The 19,590-nt window shown below is 41.9% G+C and overlaps 1 protein-coding gene across 1 annotated transcript; it reads right to left on the reverse strand.

Moving 5' to 3' along the window:
• Positions 1-332: 332 nt before the first annotated feature.
• On the reverse strand, positions 333-17,443 carry miip (migration and invasion inhibitory protein). Its single transcript, XM_080215273.1, has 9 exons — positions 16,805-17,443; positions 14,135-14,851; positions 13,621-13,726; positions 13,322-13,433; positions 10,660-10,727; positions 9,633-9,759; positions 6,412-6,508; positions 3,693-3,818; positions 333-2,393 (listed from the first exon to the last, which is right to left on the reverse strand). The coding sequence occupies exons 1-9, from the start codon at positions 17,006-17,008 to the stop codon at positions 2,256-2,258; spliced, it is 1,695 nt and encodes a 564-aa protein (XP_080071399.1). The 5' UTR covers positions 17,009-17,443; the 3' UTR covers positions 333-2,255.
• Positions 17,444-19,590: the final 2,147 nt, after the last annotated feature.

Consider the following 19,590-nt stretch of genomic DNA (forward strand, 5'->3'; position numbering starts at 1 on the left):
GGTGGTGAATCTCTGGAATTCTCTGCCTGTTGAGGTGGTGGAGGCTGCCTAGCTAAATATTTTTAAGACGCGGGTTGATGGGTTTTTGATAAGCGAGGGGATTAAGGGTTATGGGGAGAGGGCGGGAATGTGGAACTGAGACACGACAGATCAGCCATGATCTTATTGAATGGCGGGGCAAGCTCGAAGGGCTGGATGGCCTACTCCTGCTCCTATTTCTTATGTTCTTATGTTCTAATTGGTAGCCACATTTCCTACACTGCAACAGTGACTATATTTTGAAACTATTTTATTGAATTTACAAAATGTAAAATGTGAAATAAATTTGATGTTACAATTACAGTGTCATATAAAAATTGGATATTCTTACTTTCATTGTAGAGCAAAGTGTTGAGTGTGGCATATCAGGTAAGTGAATACTGCACAGCAATATTCAGAGTGAGATAGCTCACTGTCCAGTAACATGAAAATGAAGAATTTTGAGGAAGTTACAAAGTGCAAAATAGATCCTAGTAAAAGATAACAGGGCCTGAGCCAGTAGCCACAACACCACACCCTGCAAACAGAAGTCGATCATTAAAGCACGCAACCTTCAGGTTTCAGAAAAAGACAGGAGGTCACAACCTAAATACCAGCAACTGAACATACTCACTGACCTGTCAATCAGACCACACACATGTCCTATCAAACATGCCATACTCACCACTGCTTCCTACAGTAAGTCATCACTGAGCAAAATGATAAAGGTAAGATTGCCTTGCACCTGGAGCTCTTAAGATTAAACAGTAGGCACTGGCACTCTCGTACATTTGCTGGACAGTGTGATTAGCTAAAATTGTTCCAATCAGGCAGCTGTGGGAGAGCAGTCTCCCACATTTCATTCCAAAATTCCCTTACTTTCCTCACTAACTGGTAGTTTCCTCAACAGTCCTACATTATTCATTGATGCGTTGCACTTCCAATCACACCACTCATCAATAATCACCTTTTTCCTCTGTTTCAAATTATTCAACCAGTGATTTCTCATGAACAAACATAATATATATATATAAAAACACAACAAAAAATTAAAAAATCTTTGGAAACCTTCCCAGCCACCAACTGCAATTTGTTGCTCACCTGCCATAAATGGCATGCATTTGCAACACAGAAGGGTTAATGTCCATCAATGGCAGCTGCACACATAAGAGCCACATGGTGGACACATTGACACAGTGAGTGACTGCCATGCTCACAGATAAACAGGGACACAGTCACACAATGACTGGTGGCAACTTCTGATTCCAGCTGTCCTCTCTCTCCAAGGAAGCTTAGCCACAATCAGCAATGGCAGGAATTTCTTCAGAATTCACCAAACAACTTACATCTTTACTGGAAACCAGGCTCAAATGTGTAAATAGTATTTCTATTAGTTTTGCAACAGCTGATTAAGAACAACACAACTTACAAACCGATTAAGAGTGAGCAATAAGCTGAGATTCCAGGAAGATCATACCTCAATATTGTGAGGAAACACTTGTACACAGAGTGAGCTCTCAGCGCCTGTACACAGACATCATGAGTATCATCTGACTGGCTATCCTCTGGCTGCATTTCACATTATTGCACCTTGCCTCGCCATGGGTCTGTTACAGTGTTATTCAACATCAAGTGTTCAGCATCACTATATGGTGTCTGGATTAGAGATGTGCAAGACTGCAGCACTGCTAGAAATACACAGCAACTCAGTCAGGCAAATCACTGTTTGGCAGCAAGGTTTTTGCTGAAATAAATTTTTCACTGCCATTTATCTATCTGGCACTGAAGGGCCTGTTGTGCATGTTGAAACATTACCTTCTCCCATAACCTTTATATTATTCATTTCACAATTCAATTCCAAACACACAGCTGCAGTGACTGTTTTCCAAGTATATTCACTTAAATGGCAATTCCAAACCAAACATATTTGTCAGGATTAGTCACACCCAAAACACATCTCTGAGACTGACAGGCCTATCCTAATTTCATCCCAACATTCACAATTCTTTTTGCTTTCAGCTGGGCTGATTTGCATAGCCAGGATTTTATCAGGGTGTTAATAGAGTGAATCCATCCACTACCAACTGCATTCCTCCCTCATTCCACCTTTACTCGGGCTTTCAATTGTATGCAACCTGTTGCCAAACCAGATTTCACTGATTAAAAAGATTCCAAAAATCCTTGCGATTGCAACATAGGTCAAGCATTGAATCAGCTTCCACATAAATGTGTGTATGTCAGGTTCTAATAGACAGGATAGATGTTGAATGATGTCTGTCCAGTTTCAGCCTCTGAAACTGGTAGTCTGTCAAACGTGAAAGGTTTAACAGCTCATCTGACCTGGTACCTCCAGCCACACGAGATGCAGCAGCACTCTGGAACATAAGCACAAAACACACGTTACTGTTCAATTCTTTCTTCAAAGAAAATGGAGAATAGAGGGACATTCTTTGCCAACAGAAGTCAAGTTTTGTTTTTCCAATTACTTGTTCACTACATTTCCTAATCACATTCATTTAATTCCCCCTTAAATGCATGACTCAGTTTCAAAAAGCTGCAAAAAAACAATTGTTTACTTCTGTGTAATGAAATTCAGAGTTTACAAGGTGTTGGTTACCACCTATAATGAATCTAGTTAAGTTTTAAAAATTATGAAGAGAATTGAGAAAGTTGATTTGGACAAATTGTTCATTAAAGGGTTCAAATGTGGTGGGACACAAAGGTAAGAATCAGAGAAAAATCAATCAATACATTTTGTACAGTTCCAAGGTCCTTTACAAGTGAGGGAAAGTCAAGAGATAGATCAATTAGTTCAAGCAGGTATGGCGAGAAGGTATTGTTGACCTCTGCTAATGGGGTAGGAATTATAGGCAGGGGCAGTCCCTGTAGTTATCACCCAATTATACAGGGCCTTAATGAGACTACATCTGGAATAATGTGTCTAGTTTTGGTCTCCTTATTTGAAAAAAGATATAATTATATCAGAAACAGTTCAGAGAGAGGGTTCACTCGACATTTTCCTGGGATGAGGGATGCATCCTTTAAAGAATAATTGAACAGGTTGGGCCTATCTTCTTTGGTGATCACTCACTTACAAGTATGATTGTCCACCTAAGAGACTCTGTGTTACTGGTCATGGGTTCTATTAGAATAATGAGTCAATATATTTCTGAAACACAAAATCCTGATGGAACTTGGCAGTGTAGATACAGGAAGATGTTTCTACTTGTAGAAGAATCTGGAATTAAGGGACACAGTTTAAGAATAAGAGGCCTCCTTTTTAAGATGGAGATGAGGAGAATTTTCTGTTCCTGGAGGGTGATTAGTCTGTGAAATTCTCTCCACTGAAGCATTGGAGACTGGGTCATTGAATTTACTAAAGGCAGAATTAGACAGATTTTTGATTGACAGTCAAGAGTTATGACGGGCAGACAAAAAAATTGAGTTCAGCCCACAACCAGTTCAGCCATGATCTTACTGAATGGTGGAGCAGGGTCCAGGGGCTAAACAGCCCAATCTTACTTTCCTATGAAAGAGTCAAAACACTGTGGAGCCTAAAAAATATTTGATATTTTCCACAATCTTTTGCTCAGTGATATCATTCAGTCACAGATCCCCAGAAACATGTATTGGCATAGCATTATCAACGACAGATCACAGCATTAGCATCTTACCAGGATGGAGAGATTACGGTCCATTGGTGAGGAAGGTTTTTTGGGTTCCACTGTACTGCGCAAGTCCAGGGTGTTTGCAACAGGAGTGGTGGAGGACATGGTATTTTCCCAGCCCAAAAGACAGTGCTGAAAGCAAGACAATGCAAGATCAGGCTCACAACAACCACTTACATTTTGATAAGATGATAAAATGTGTAGCTAAAGTAGACGTGGAGCAGATGCTTCCTCTTGTGGAGCATTCTGGAATGAGATCATAGAATTAGGATAAGGGGTAGCAAATTTAAAATAGAGTTGAGGAAAAATAACTTCTCCCAAAGGGTTGTGAATCTGAAATTTGCTACCCCAAAGTGCAGTGGCTGCTGGGATAGTGAGTAAATTTAAGGAGGAATTAGACAGATTTTTAATTGATAATGGGTTGAAAGATTATGGGGAGAAGGCAGGAAGATAGGGTTGAACGGCACATCAACCATGATTGAATGGTGGAGCGGACTCAATGGGCCGAATGGCCTAATTCTGCTCCTTTATCTTATGAACTTATAATGGTGTACAAGGGACAACCAAGTCCAACACTGCCCTTCTCTAGATGTTCATTTGCATGTTCGTCCCAGAAGTGATTGGATGGGTGAGCTTCCTCTTACTAATCTGCTTAATTATTGTTCCATACTGCTAACTCAACAAAAGTTCTCTATACCAGAACAAAAGGTAAGGAAATCCTGGGGACTTGCTGAGCTCAGCAACCTGATATGTCTCACAACCTTCATATAGTTGTATCTGTGTTGGCAGTGAACATTATTTCCTTTGTTAAAACTTATAATTGAGATCTCTGCATCTAGCGGTGGCTTGGAAACAACAGCTCCAAGCTAGTCTCTCTGTCAGCATTAATGAAAGAAAACGATCAGATCAGATAGCAGGCTAGGAAAGGTGATACTTTCCAGGCAATTAAGTGGGCTCTCAATCTGTCACAGGAAATCCTGGAAATATTTAAAGAAATTATGAAAGACATGAATAGACAAGTTCTGTGACATTTATTTTTCTGTATTTCTTCTTTCACCTTTGCTCTAGTTTACATGTCTTGCACACCTCCATTTTGTTCTTTCATTTTCTCCGTTCCTGTTTTTGTCTCTCTCTCTTCCTTCACTATATTTTCCAATTATCTTTTTTTCTCTTATCTCTGCCTGCAATTTGCCTTTGCCACACTTTCTCAATGCTGTGGACTCCACAGTTGTGAGCTGAGATTGCAAGACTAGGAACAAGTCACAAAAGGGGTGAATGTGATTATTTTAAGAAAGATATGCCTGTAGCAAACCAATCATGGGCGTAATGCTGAGTAGAACATTTGAAAAGACTGACACAGATTTTAGTCAACTAGAAGGAAGCTCGAACCTGAAACACATTAGATGCTTGGTCCAGCCATGGACAAAAGACCTGAATGCCAGAGGCACGATGAGAGTGATTACTCTCGGCATCAAGTCAGTGTTTGACTGAATGTGGCATTAAGGCATCCTGACAAAACTAAAGTCAAAGGAAATCAGAGGGAAAGTTTTCCAGCAGTTGGAGTCACAGTAGGGGATTTTCACAGTAACTTCATTACTACATGAATGTAAGCCTACTTGTGAATAATAAATAAACTTTAACCTGGCTCAAAGGAAGGTTGGCTGTGACTGCCAGAGACCAATCAATTCAGTCCCAGGGCACTATCCTTGCCTCAGCCATCTTCAGCTGCTTCATCAATGACCTTCCATCCATCATAAGCTCAGAATGTTCAGCACCATTCACAGTTCTTCAAATATGAAACAGTCCATAGTCTACATGCAGTAAAACGTGGAGTACATTCTGGCTCGGGCTGATAAATAGCAAATGATATTCACGCCACACAAGTGCCGGGCAATGAGCATCTCCAACAAGGGAGCATCCAACCTTTGCCTCTGACATTCAATGGCATCATCACTGCTGAATTCCCCATTATCCAATATGCTATGGGTTACCATTGACTAGAAACTGAACAGTACCAGCCATATACATGCTACAGCTACTAAAGCAGGCCAGAGGCTGGGAATTCTGAGGTACGTAATTCAAATCCTGACTCCTCAAAACATGTCCATCATCTACAAGTCTCAAGCCAAGAGTGTACTGGAATACCCCCCTGGATAGGTGCACCTACAATAAGAAGCTCAACACCATCCAGGAAAAGCAGTCCGCCTGATGCCATCCCTCCCATAAATGTAAACATTAACCAGTAGTGTGAACTTTCTATGTTATAAGATTCACTACTGCAACTCACCAAAGCTCCCTCGACATCTTTCCAAATGAGAAGGCAAGGGCAGCAGACATTTGGAAACACCATCACCTGCAAGCTTCCCTCCAAGCCATAAACCATCATTGGAACTACGTCATCATTCCTTCACTGTCATTAGATCAAAATCCTGGAAGTCCCTTCCTCAGAATGCTGTGGGGTTCCTACACTTAATGGACTGCAGCAGTTCAAGAAGGCAGCTCACCACCACTTCCTGAAAAGCAGTTTGACATGAGCAATAATGCTAGAAGAAAAAGAATTGCCAACACATGGCTAATTTCATTCATATAATCATAGCCACTGGAACCGTCAACTTGGTCACAATCAGGGTACCTAGAATTCTACAATCACAAACCAGGATCCTCAGGTATAACTGACTAGACATGGCTGACAAAGTTCAAGTAAGTATGTATGTGAAAGACGTACCGACGGCAGTGATAGACTGTCAGTGGGATCAAAGCTCTTCCTACGGTGTGGCTTGTATTTGTGCGAAGGGAGCAGTGTAGATCTGGGGATGCTGACTCTGAACGTGGTACAAACACAGAATAAGTCAAATCAATTCGCAGCCTAGCCCAGATACTGCTCTCAATGAGAACACAACCACTTACAGATCCCAGCCAAAATTGATACCTGTAAACTGAGAGCAACTATCAGGGCCATGAATAAAATTTATAACACAGGAACACTTGAAAAACCTTACTGCTTTATTTTAGTTACTACCAATATCTGTCTCACACTGTAATTACCAATTCAATGTGCATGCTGAAAGAAGGTGACACAGCTTTCTCTTCTCACTGATAATAAACATGAGGGAACCAAGAAACAAAATCACTTTCAGTTTTTAAGAGAAAAGAATGAGTGAGTGAGCCACATACGCACCAGACTCAGAAAGAACAAAAAAGCCCCAGGACTACAGGTTACTCAATCGGTTGCTATTACTCAGGATTTAGGGATTGTTACTGATATTTTGGAACTGCATTCCATTATTTCATTTTTCTTTTCTATTAACCAGGATCAGTGACTTTAGTTTTAAATGTCTTCAACCAAACAATTAATTAGTATGCATTACGTACAAAGTACACATGGCTAATGTATACCAGCAGGGCCTGGACCATAGTATGTGTTTTAGTTCTTGGCTACCATTCGCTGCACAGTTAGACGAGACAGTTATCACTGGCTCTTACATCCAATCATACTAATGTACTCCTATTTCACTGTTGCTGGTACATTATTGGTTTATTTACATTTCATGTTACGGAGGAAGCTATCAGAGACCCACAACAGAGGAGACCATTTGGCAGACAATACCTGTGCCAGCTCTTTGAAAAAGCTATCTAACTCCTATCACTCCTCAAACCTTCCACACTGAATTGCAACATTTTGGCTAATTCTGGACATCATCTTCAGGAAGGGTGTTATGGTCTTGGAAAATTTACTACAATGGTACCAGGATGAAAGACATAATTATGTGGAAAGATAAAGAAACTGACATTCTCTTTGGAGCAGGGAATATTCAGGGGCGATTTAATAGAGAAGTTCAAAATGATGAAGAATTTTGATAGAGTAAATAAGGAGAAACTGTTTACAGTGGCAGATGGATTGGTAATCAGAGGACCTGGCCCTGACCTTGGTCATCCACTGAACGACTAAGGCTTTAGTAATAAAATGAAACACAAGAATGAAACTAATGATTAATGGTGGGTTTATAATCCAATAAAGAATCAAGAATATTAGAAATAAGACCATTCCCTTTTTAAGATTTTTATTGAACCTGCTTTTGCCATTTTTAGGTGTGCATTCCAGATTATAATTTACCTAGTAAAATGATTTCCTTCTGTCCCCTCTAGTTTTTTCTCTAGTTGCCATAAATCTATGTCCTCTGATTACCAATCCATCTGCCACTGTAAACCGTTTCTCCTTATTTACTCTATCAAAATCCTTCATCATTTTCATCTCTATTAAATCGTCCCTGAATATTCCCTGCTCCAAAGAGAATGTCAGTTTCTCTCTCTTTCCACATAATTATATCTTTCATCCTGGTACCATTGTAGTAAATCTTCCAAGACCATGACATCCTTCCTGAAGACGATGCCCAGAATTAGCCATGGCTTAACCAGTGATTGATAAAGATTTAGAATAACTAATTTATTTTGTACTCTATGCCCCTACTTAGAAAGCCAAAGATCCTGAATGCTTTTCTAAACAGGGATTATACTCAGTGAGTGAATCAGAGGTGATCTTACTGAAACGTATCAGGCTCTGAGGAGGGGTTGGCAGGGTAGATGCTGAGAGGATGATTCCTCTGCTGGGGAATCTAGAACAAGGGAGCAGTTTCAGATTAAAGGGTCTCCCATTTAAGACAGAAATGAAGATGAATTTCTCCTCTCAGAGCGTCATTACTATTTGGAATTCTCTACTCCAGAGAAGAGTGGAGGCTGGGGTTATTGAATATATTCATGACTGAGTTGGATAGTTTTTTGATCTACAAGGAAGTCATAGGTAATAAGGGAGTAGGCAGGAAAATGGAGTTCAGGCAACAATCAATTCAGCAATTATCTTACTGAATAGCTCAAGGGCCTGAATGTCTCATTTCTGGTCATATTTCTAATGCTCTTGATTCTTTATTGGATTATAAACCCATCATTAATCATTAATTCCATTTTTGTGTTTCATTTTATTACTAAAGCCTTAGTCATCCAGTGGATGACCGAGGTCAGAGCCAGATCCCTTTACAGCTCATTGAAATTTTCCCTATTCCATTTGAGTATCTTCACCTTTTGAGTGCTTCTTGCCATTTTCCAAAATTATTCCAAACCTAATGACACTCCTGAATAATAGACATACACTGAGATCCTGTTATAATGCGGTCTGCTACAGTGTCGAACTCTGTGTAACATGAGTCCATCTGTAAATATGGCCAAAAGCCTTTCCAACTATGAATACAGCTACCTACTTTAAAAAAAATTAAGACAACCATTTAGTTATGAGGTTGATTTTAAACATTCCTTGCTTTATTCATTTATTTTGTAGCACAAGGACTGGAAGCTGTAGGCATCTGCATGCAATACTGGTCCTGATGCTGATGAGAGCAAGCCCAAGTGCTGGGTACCAGCTATGAGATAGGAACTCCATGGATATTATAATGGGGTCCTAGTGTATAATCTTACATCTGTGCCTGCTTTCCTGTCAACTCTTGCCGTTGTAAATTCCTATGGCCATATTTATAGTGGGAACTACGTAAATCTGTTACTCAATAATTCTTCTATGCACCCATTGGCTACAGTTTCAATTATAAATATAGACTGATAATTTAAAATAGGAATATAGAAAGCAGAATAGAATGTATGCCTTTAAAATGAGAAGTGAATTACATTGTGACGTGATCACATTATATCTAGCCTCTAACCCCTCTTTACCTGAAAACAAAACCAAATTCTGGGAATTAGTGCAAGCGAAACATGAACCTGGAGTTTCAGTAGAGTCTTTTGAAATATTCTCAACAACTCCTGGTCGTAAACTCACCTTAGTTTGTGGTTCAGACATGATGACTGCTGTTCTTATAAATAGCCTTGTGCTTAAAATTTAAACCTAGGCAATGTAAAGTTGAAACTGATCTGTGGTGCATGCAATGATGGATGGAGTCTCACCGAATATATGCAGGCTCGTCCATTGTGTGTGGTTGCTTTGATTTAGGTGTTTTACAGATGGGACAGGCTGCTACTGATTCCAGTGGGACTGCAAACAGGCGACTATTAACACGGTAGGAATGAGTGCCTGAAAGAATCACAGATAGAAATTTCAGAAAATGTTATCTTACGTAGATCCGCAGTTTTCAACTGGTAAAATCACTGCAGCTGATGAGTCTGCAGCCTGAACCTTGACACTATGCAGGGTTGCTCTGTAATTTCTCAATAACCTCTTTATAAAAACACCCTTCAACTGGGGCCAACAATCATAATCACTCAGTTTCAGGTTCTGTGGTATGTGAACATGTGGAATCACATTCAGTTTTTAAAATGTGTGCTTGTGCTATGGGCAGTGGCAATGTAATGTCCATTTCAAATATGGTCCAAGAACATCGAGGAGTTCAGATCTTCTCTTCCCTTGAAGCTGCTGATTCTCCCTGGGGCTCAGGCCCCTCCTCTCCACAAGTCACTTACTTCACTGGCGTTCATTTTCTCTTCCAGCCTGAAGATGCAAACCAAAGCAAAAAAAGAGACACATACTTCTATAGCATCATTCAGAATCATCTGACATCCCAAAGCACTTCACAACCAATGAAGTAGTGTTGAAATGCAGTTACTGTTGTAACATAAATTATTTTAATCCAGCATCAATTCCACAAATACCAGCAATGACTTCTCACTTAAACAGCCAATCTTAAGGTGTCTGCCTCAAGTTAATGTCAGCAGGCAACTTGACAATTGAGGTATCACAGTCAAACCTGATGCGGTTCTTAACACCTGAGCTAAACAAGCATTAGAGTATGATCAGGAACAGGAATTCCGGATGATTTACCCTCCCTAGAACAGATACCGTGATTAGTTGTAGCTCCTATAGCACAGATCAAACATCCCATCCACTATACTATATTACACAGTACCTTTATCCATCCAGCCCTCACTGGATGAAACCTTCCAAACTTAACAATTTCCAAGCAGAATGGTTACTCACATTGGTGAAGGTGGCGATTGTAATCAAGCTTCTTCTGAACTCCGGCCTGGTCAGTGAGTTCCTCCGCCCTGAAAAGTGAAAGATTAAGATGAATGGCCCACCACTGTTCTCAATACTTACGTCATTAACCAAATCCTAACTCTCCACTCGAGACAGAACAAACACAATCAGTCAGAGCTCCTAATTTTTAATCTGTAATCCCCGAGTTGATGAGGGCCTGGGTTCCTGTTGCTGTTAACCGCCCTGCATGGCTGGCTTTTGGAAACATTTAGTTAAATCAAACAATCTGTCCATGGCTGTGATATCCAGCCAATCAGAAATCAGGGAATGTTCTCTCACACAAAAAGAGAGATAACTTTTTTTTATATAAACATAAATGAAGCAGAATGATTGAGACTGAGACTGACTAAAAGAGATGACAGCACAAACAATCGGCCATGTAGTTATCAACTAAACAACCTCTTTCCCTTAAACCATTTTAACGAGCAGGAGGAGTATCATTTAAAGATTCACATCTGCGAATCTTTAAATGATACTCCTCCTGCTCGTTAAAATGGTTCATCACTGCAGTCCTCAAGGGCAGTCATGGAAAATAAAGTTATGTTGAAAGGTTTATTTTTTATTCTTTCTCAGGATGTTGCCATCATTGATTAGACCAACATTTATTGCCCATCCCCTTCAGAAGATGGTGGTGAGCTGCCTTCTTGAACTGCTGCAGTCCACGTGGGGTAGGTACACCTCCTCGACAATCACCAGGCAGAAGTGTTCTCTTCTTGTTGGTGAACACTTCAGCAGTCACAGGCATTCAGCCTCTGATCTTCAGGTAAGCATTGTCCAAGGCAGCCTTCACGACACATGACAACGCAGAATTGCTGAGCAGAAACTGATAGCCAAGTTCCGCACACATGAGGATGGCCTCAACCGGGATCTTGGGTTCATGTCACACTATTTGTAACTCCCAAGACTTGCTTGGGCTTGCAAAATCTCACTAACTGTCCTGGCTGGAGACAATCCACACTTCTTTAACTTCTGTTTGGCCCTCTCTCCACTCACATTGTCTGTGCCTTTAAGACTTGATTATCTGTAAAGACTCGCATTCCAACCATTATCTTGTAAATTGTGTTTGTATATGCCTGTTTGTGAACACAAGTCCTCACTCACCTGATGAAGGAGCAGTGCTCTGAAAGCTTGTGCTGCCAAATAAACCTGTCAGACTTTAACCTGGTGTTGTGAGACTTCTTACTGTAGGCATACCCACAGTGTTGTTAGGAAGGGTGCTCCAAAATTTTGACCCAATGACAGTGAAGGAATGGCGATTACAGCTCCAAGTCAAGCAGTGCTGTTCCCATGGCAGGGAAATTATTGGAAGACTTTGAGGAAAAGAAGTCATCTCTGCTTGGGGAGACAAGGTTGAATCAGGGATAGTCAGCATAGCTTTGTCAGCAGGGGATCACGTCAAACGAATTTCGCTGAATTTTTCGAGGAGGGCAGTGCAGTTGATGTAGTCTACTTGGACTTCAGTAAGGCCTTTAACAAGATCCCAAATGGGAGACTGGTCAAGAAGGTAAAAGCCCATGGGATGCTGAGCAATTTGGCAATCTGGATCCAAAATTAGTGGCTTAGTGGCAAGAGGCAGAGGGTGATGGTTGAAGATTGTTTTTGTGATGGTGTCCAGTTGTGTACCACAGGGTCTGTTGCTGTTTACAATATACATTAATAATCTAGAAATGAAAGTAGGAGGTATGAAAGTTCACAGGTGACACGAAAATTGATGGCTTGGCAAAAATCAAGGAGGAAATCCTTAAATTACAGGATGATATAGATGAGACAGACAGATGGGCAGAGTGCTGACAAATGGAATTTAACTGTGAAAAGTATGAGGTGATGCATTTTGGGGAGATCTAACAAGGTAAGAGAATACACAATAAATGGTAGGAGGCTAGAAAGAATAGAGGGACCATGGATTGAATGGCCACAGATCCGTGAAGGCAGAAGAAGGAGGAATACTTGCTTTTATTAGCCAAGCACAGTTTATAAAAGCAAGGAGGTTATGATGGAGCTGTATGAAACACTTGTCAAGCTACTACCAATTATAGGAAGAATGAAACTGCACTAGGGAGGAGGCAGAAGTGATTCATTTGGATGTTGCCTGGGCTGAAAAGTTTCAGCTATGAAGAGAAGCTAGTTACTCTTTGCAAAATTCCTAGCCTCTGAATAGCTCTTGCAGCCACAGTATTTATAGGGGCTGATCCAGTTCAATTTCTGGTCAATGATAGCTCCTTCCCAGGATGTTGATAGTTGGGGATTCAGCTATGGTAATGCCATTGAATGTCATGGGACGATGGTTGGATTCTCTCTGGTTGGAGATGGTCATTGCCTAGCATGTACATGTGTAGCACAAATTTGCCACTTATCAGCCCAAGTCTGAATACTGTCCAGGTCTTGCTGCATGTGCACACACACTGCTTCTGTATCTGAGGAGTTACAAATGATGTTGAACATTGTACAGTCATCCCCACTTCTGACCATATAATGGAAGGAAGGTCAATGATGAAGCAGCTGAAAATGAATGGGCCTAGCACACTACCTGGGGGAACTCTTGCAATTGCTTACTTCTGCAGCACACACACATTCATCCCCGACACCATTAACTCGCACTTACTCCATATACTCCTGGTGCACACATTCTTCCTTGTTCACCCGTCGGAAGTCCTGAAGTTCCATAAAATACTGCTCGGATTTTTCTGACATTGGTGAGTCAATGTCCATCAGGCCTGAGCACAAAGCAGCAAGCAAATATCAATGATTTTGTGCTCTAGAGAGCTTACACAACATAGCAAGAGAAATTAAGAGCAATACCAGCCAGTGCAAAAGGAAGATCGCTTGAAAAACATAGACTTGCCCCTCAGCCAAATGGGCAGTTAAAGACATAAGACAATTGCAAGTAGCCCAGCACGTTACCTGCTATCCAATCGTAGCCCAAAAAGGGTCGCCTCGCCTGAACCTCTGCCCTGAGGCTAGACTCCTCTTGCGGAGACAGGAATGTGACTTGACCCATGTCATCCGGCTGTGAATTAAGCAGGAAAATTTAATAGTCTGAGCTGCATTGACCAAAAGTAGATCTGCAACAAACAGCCCACTGTGATGATTGGTGCAGATCTCAACATACAGTGTACCCAACAGTGCCAAACAGCAAAGGAAGAAGTCAGTTAATGCAATCTTTGATTGAGAAGCTATTGAGGTCATTCCAGGCTCACTCCCTGTCCTATAAAGGTTCCAGTACCTCTCCACTCTAACTCTGTAACTTTGCTGTATCCATCCACTCTGGCTAGCAATGTGGCTGGTTATCTACAACACAGTATAACTCCAATTGTTGATGTAAAAGCTGATTCTACAGATGCTCTTGGCTCTGAAGTGCTTAACCAGGAAACACTGGAGTATCAAATGTCAGTAGTAAATGAGGAAGGCCTCTTACCTTTGCCACCTTACTGTGAGATTCTAAGAGGATCGACTTTGGCTTCCAAGTATGTCTGATGAACTGCTCCCTGTGTCGATCATTGCCTTCATCCAACAGCCAGTCCAGATACAGAGGCGACCTTGCCTTTGGGTCCTCACAGAGGGACTGCAGGGAACAGGAATGATGCCTCGGGGTGTTTTTCTCGTAGTACGCTCCACCTGTGTTTGACTGCCACAGATTTGGGGGCTCAGGCTCTTTCATTAACCTCATGGCAGAAGGGGGTTTGGTAAAAGGTGTTGAATATTTAAGCTGTTCTGAAACATGGCCATCAGTCAGCAGCTTGCAAGGAATGCTTCTAGGTCTGGGCTGCGGCTTTAGTTTGCCCCTTTTGCAGCTCAGTGTCTCCACTGAAATGATGCTACCTTTCGGCGACAGAGCTAGGGATGAAAAACAGTTGAGTTCAATGTTGGGAATCGCTCTGGCCTCAGCTTCAGCACAGTCAAGCAGCTCCACTTCTGCTCCATCTCCTGCTCCAAGTCTCCAGCTTTGCTTCTTGGCTTTGCTTGTCGAGGGACTGTAAAGTGTGGTGTGAGATGCTTCCCTTCTCTTTTGGTATTCAGTCACAGCCACTTCACCAGGCTGCTCTGATCCATCAACATACACTTCTTGTCCTGATAATTCTGAATCAGCCTGGTCCTTCAAATTGTGATTCTTCAGTGAACTGCCAATTTGGTGCTGAAAGAGGTCAGGATATTGTGTTGAGGCCAGTGACAACACAGGGGGATAAGCAGCCTTAAACATTGAATTCAAATCCAGTTCACAGGTACAGAGCCACAATTGCATATACAAGCTGAGAAAATGTAACTCAAATCAAACAGCGCAACATCCAGATAGGAGATCCTATGCCACAATGGTAGCATCCCTGCCTCTGAGCCAGAAGCACCTGGTTTGAGTTCCACCCCAGAACTTGATGCCAAAGAAGGTGCATTTGTAATACAGCCAAACAGGTTGAATGCGTCAATGTGCAAATCCTTCCAATACACCAATGGCTGGTGGTAAGAGCAGGAGAGACACCTGGTCAGCCACGCTGAGTAATAAGAAACAAGCTATCAGCCTCTGGCATTAAAATATTAAACTATTCCTGGAATTACTAACTATGCAAACAGACAGAAAGTCAGCCTTAGTGCACCACTAGTTGCAGGAGAAGAATTGGAATAGGGAAGGGGATGGCTGAGTGTTTTTCTCGCTAGACTATTAATCCAGAAACTCAGCTAGCGTTCTGAGGACCTGGGCTCGAATCCCGCCACGGCAGGTGGTGGAATTAAAAAAATGTCTGGAATTAGGAATCTACTGTCACAAACACTCATCTGGTTGACTTTAGGGAAGGAAATCTGCCGTCCTTACACGTGACTCCAGATCCACAGCAATGCGGTTGACTCCCAATGGTTCTCGGGCAACTAGGGATTGGCAATAAATGCTGGCCTAGCCAGCAACGCCCATGTCCCACAAAAGAATAAAACAAAATCCAGATTATTTGATAATTCAGTTAGCGACCAGAGGGTGGCAGCTGTGAGATCAATGAACAACAAAAATTTTCATTTATAAAGCACCTTTCATTAAAGTATTTGCTTCACTAAGCAAAACACCCCAAAGTGTTTCAGAAACATTATGAAACAGATATGGGATTGAGTCACATAAGGAGATATTAAGGCCAATGACTAAAAGCTTGCTCAAAGAGGCAGGTTAGAAGAGAATGTAGAGACGGAGCAATTTTGGAAGGGAACATCAGAGCTTAGATCCTACACAAGTGAAGGCAATGGTAGGATAGTTAAAATCAGGAATGCATAAGACTTCAGAATTGTTGGAGCTTAGATATCTGAGGGCACTAGGGCTGGAAGAGGTTAAGAGACAGGTAGAGATTAGAAACAGGGAGGAGAGCAACAATATATAGATTTGAAAACAAGAATTTTAAAATCAATACGGTGCTCATCTGTGCAGTTAGTCAAGGTTGATGGGAAAGGGGACCTGACGTGAGATAGCACGCAGGCAGTAAAGCTTTGAATTAACTCAAGTTTATGGAGAGTGACAATATCCAAGGAAAGGGTTGGAGTCGGTGGATGGGAAACAGAGTTTACGGTAGAGATCAAAAGCAATTGCTTCTCACTTTCTAAAATGTAGTTGGAAAAAATTTCAGTTTACTGATGTTGGACAATTAGTGTAGAGGGATCAAGAGAGGGGTAGTGGCAAGATAGAACTGGAAACTTTTTCTGTATCTAACTTGTACTGCCCCAGACATGATTGATGAGATAATGTAGAGGGAACTTTACTCTGTATTTAACTTGTGCTGTTCCTGCCGGGAAGCATTCGATATATTCCAACCATTGCTTTGTAAATTGAGCTCATGTCTTTATATGCTCTGTTTATGAACTGAAATCCCACTCACCTGATGAAGGAGCAGCACTCCGAAAGCTAGTGGCTCGTGCTACCAAACAAACCTGTTGGACTTTAATCTGGTGTTGTGAGACTTCTTACTGTGTTTACTACAGTCCTATACCGGCATCTCCATACCACAGCATTTGTGTTGAACTAGTAATATTTTTTAAAAAGCTAATATGGTTAGTATTTGCATTGAAGAATAAAAATGAGATGCAGGTTTTTCATGATTAGCTTACAAAAACCTATGCCTACCTCAAACTTGTTGCCAATGCTGTCTGCTTGGAAGTCTACAGCACATCTGTTCTGTACTGAGTTGAGGTTAGTTAGACGGGTTCCATCACCACTCGCAGAGGGCAGGAGCACTTTCCATGGAGCTCTGAGCCGTTCCACCCTCAGTCTCTGCAGCAAACGTTTGTTCTGATCTCGAAGAAGCTGCAGGTGGTCGTAGTGGGACATCTTCCAATTGGTAATTCAGCACTTCCAGCAAATAAGATTTGCGTTTTAAGCATCGCTTTTCATGACCACTGGATGTTCTAAAGTGTCTTAAAGCCAGTGATGTACTTCTTAAGTGCAGCCTCTAAACTCAGTACAAGTTGAGCATAGCTATGCCCTATAACAACAATGTGATAAAAACTAAGCAATTTGTTTTCAGATATCGATTGCAGGATAAATATCAATTGGGACACAAAGAATTCGCTCCCCTGCCTTAAATACAGTGTGTCTGTGGACAGAGGCCTCAGGTTAACATCCTCATCCAAAAGGGGGCACCGCCGAAAGTGTAGCACTCCCTCAGTGCGGCACTGGGACATTCAGCCTCCGGGGTCCGTTTGCGAAAGACCAGGACTAGAAGAGTAACTGTGAAAACCCCGAAATAATCTGGAATAATCAGCAACTCTCAGGCCGCCATTTGACCGTTTCTTTCCCGCTGTTGCCCTCGTGCTCTGATTGGCTGGATGGTCAGTCATACTATTGTCTGATAGGCTACTAAAGCTGTCCGTCACCAAACGCGTACTCCTTATTGGTCTCTGCAATAAAGGGGCAGATACCACCCATCGGAAGAATCCCTGCAGTGCCGGAGGCCATTCAAGCCCATCCAGTCTGCGCCAACCGTCTGAAAGAGCACTTTCCCCAGAATTACTTACCAGGATAAAGATAAAATACTGCCGATGCAGGAATCTGAAACAAAAGCAAAAAAATGCTGGAGAAACTTAGCAGGTCTGACAGCAACTCTTGCCTCTACTCTATCTCAGATGCTGTTAGACCAGCTGAGTTTCTTCAGCATTTTCTGTTTTTGTCCCATGTATTTACCATGGTTAATCTACCTAACCTGCACATCTTTGGAGTGTGGGAGCAAATCTGGGAGAATGTGCAAACTCCATACAGTCTTCCAGGCTGGAATTGAACCCAGGGCTCTGGCACTGTGAGACAACAGTGCTAATCACCATGTACAAACAGGAGCTGAGAGTAACACACTAGGACTTGCAACCTGAATGCATGACCTGGCTTGGCAGGCCACAGCAGCTGGGTTATGCCAAAAGGCCAAATTTCTTCACGTTTTCTCACAAAATTTGTGCCTAGTTTAAAGTTTATTCGTTAGTGTCACAAGTAGGTTTACATTGACGCTGCAATGCAGTTACTGTGAAAATTATCTAGTCGCCACACTCCAGCGAGGGAGAATTTAGCATGACCAATGCACCTAAGCAGCACATCTTTCAGATTGTGAGAGGAAAGTTAAGGTAGTCAAGAAGGCATACGACATGCTTGCTTTCATCAGCCAAGGTATTGAGTTTAAAAGTTGGCAAGTCATGTTGACGCTTTATAGAACATTAGTGAGGCCGCGCTTAGAATATAGTATTCAATTCTGATCACCACACTACCAGAAGGATGTGGAGGTTTGGAAAAGGTTCAGAAAAGATTTACCAGGATGTTGCCTGGTATGGAGGGCATTACCTATGAGAGGTTGGAGAAACTTGGTTTGTTCTCACTGAAGCGACGGAGGTTGAGGGAAGACGCGATAGAAGTCTACAAGATTATGAGGGGCATGAATAGAATGGATAGTCAGAAGCTTTTTCCCAGGGTGGAAGAGTCAATTACTAGGGAGCATAGGTTTAAGGTGCGAGGGGCAAGTTTTAAAAGAGATGTACGAGGCAAATTTTTTTTACACAGATTGGTCGCTGCCTGGAACTCATTGTTGGGGGAGGTAGTGGAAGTGGATACGGTAGTGTCTTTTAAGGGGCATCTTGACAAGTGCATGAATGAGATAGGAATAGAGGGATATGGTCCCTGGAAGCGTAGGGGGTTTTAGTTAAGTCAGCAGCATGGTCAGTGCAATCTTGGAGGGCCGAAGGGCCTGCTCCTGTGCTTTAATTTTCTTTGTTCTTTGAAACCATACACCCAGGGGAAACCCATGCAGACAAGAGAACGTGCAGACTCTGCACAGGACCCAAGCCAGGAATCAAACCCAAGTCCCTGGCACTGAGGCAGCAGTGCTAATTACTGCGCCACTGTGCCACCCCAGGTCAGTCAGTGCCTAGGTTTGCTTTCCCTGCCCAAGTCCCTTGACTCTTGCTTCAAACCCCCTCCACCTAGAGATCAAAGAATGCTCAGAGCACAGCAATGGGCAACTGGAGACTAAGGAACTTTTTGAAATTAATTTATTTCACCATGTATTTTACACATGCCCAGTCCCAGGTATCAGATGACAAGAACAGTACATCACAGAGGGATCTTTGCATAAATTTTAACCAAAAAATACTTAATGAGACTAAGAGCAGCAGAAACATAAAGTGCACTTTAGCTTTGAAAAAAAATCCAACTAAATGGGTACAATCAAAAGTACGAAGATTTAGTCCCTTTATTGCAGGGACCAATATTACATGGTAGCATCAGCACTGAGCCCTCGGATCATCATCTATACCTAACAGTTGCCACTTGGTGCAATGGCTCAAACCTGACAGAACTGGAATGCAGCTCAACTTGGATCATTCACTTCATTCTTTAGAAAAGAACAGAAATAGACAGCAAGTTAATTTTCATTA

The sequence above is a fragment of the Carcharhinus amblyrhynchos genome, chromosome 30 (assembly GCF_965287045.1).
Source record: "Carcharhinus amblyrhynchos chromosome 30, sCarAmb.v2.hapA, whole genome shotgun sequence".
In the NCBI taxonomy this organism is placed as follows: Eukaryota; Metazoa; Chordata; class Chondrichthyes; order Carcharhiniformes; family Carcharhinidae; genus Carcharhinus; species Carcharhinus amblyrhynchos.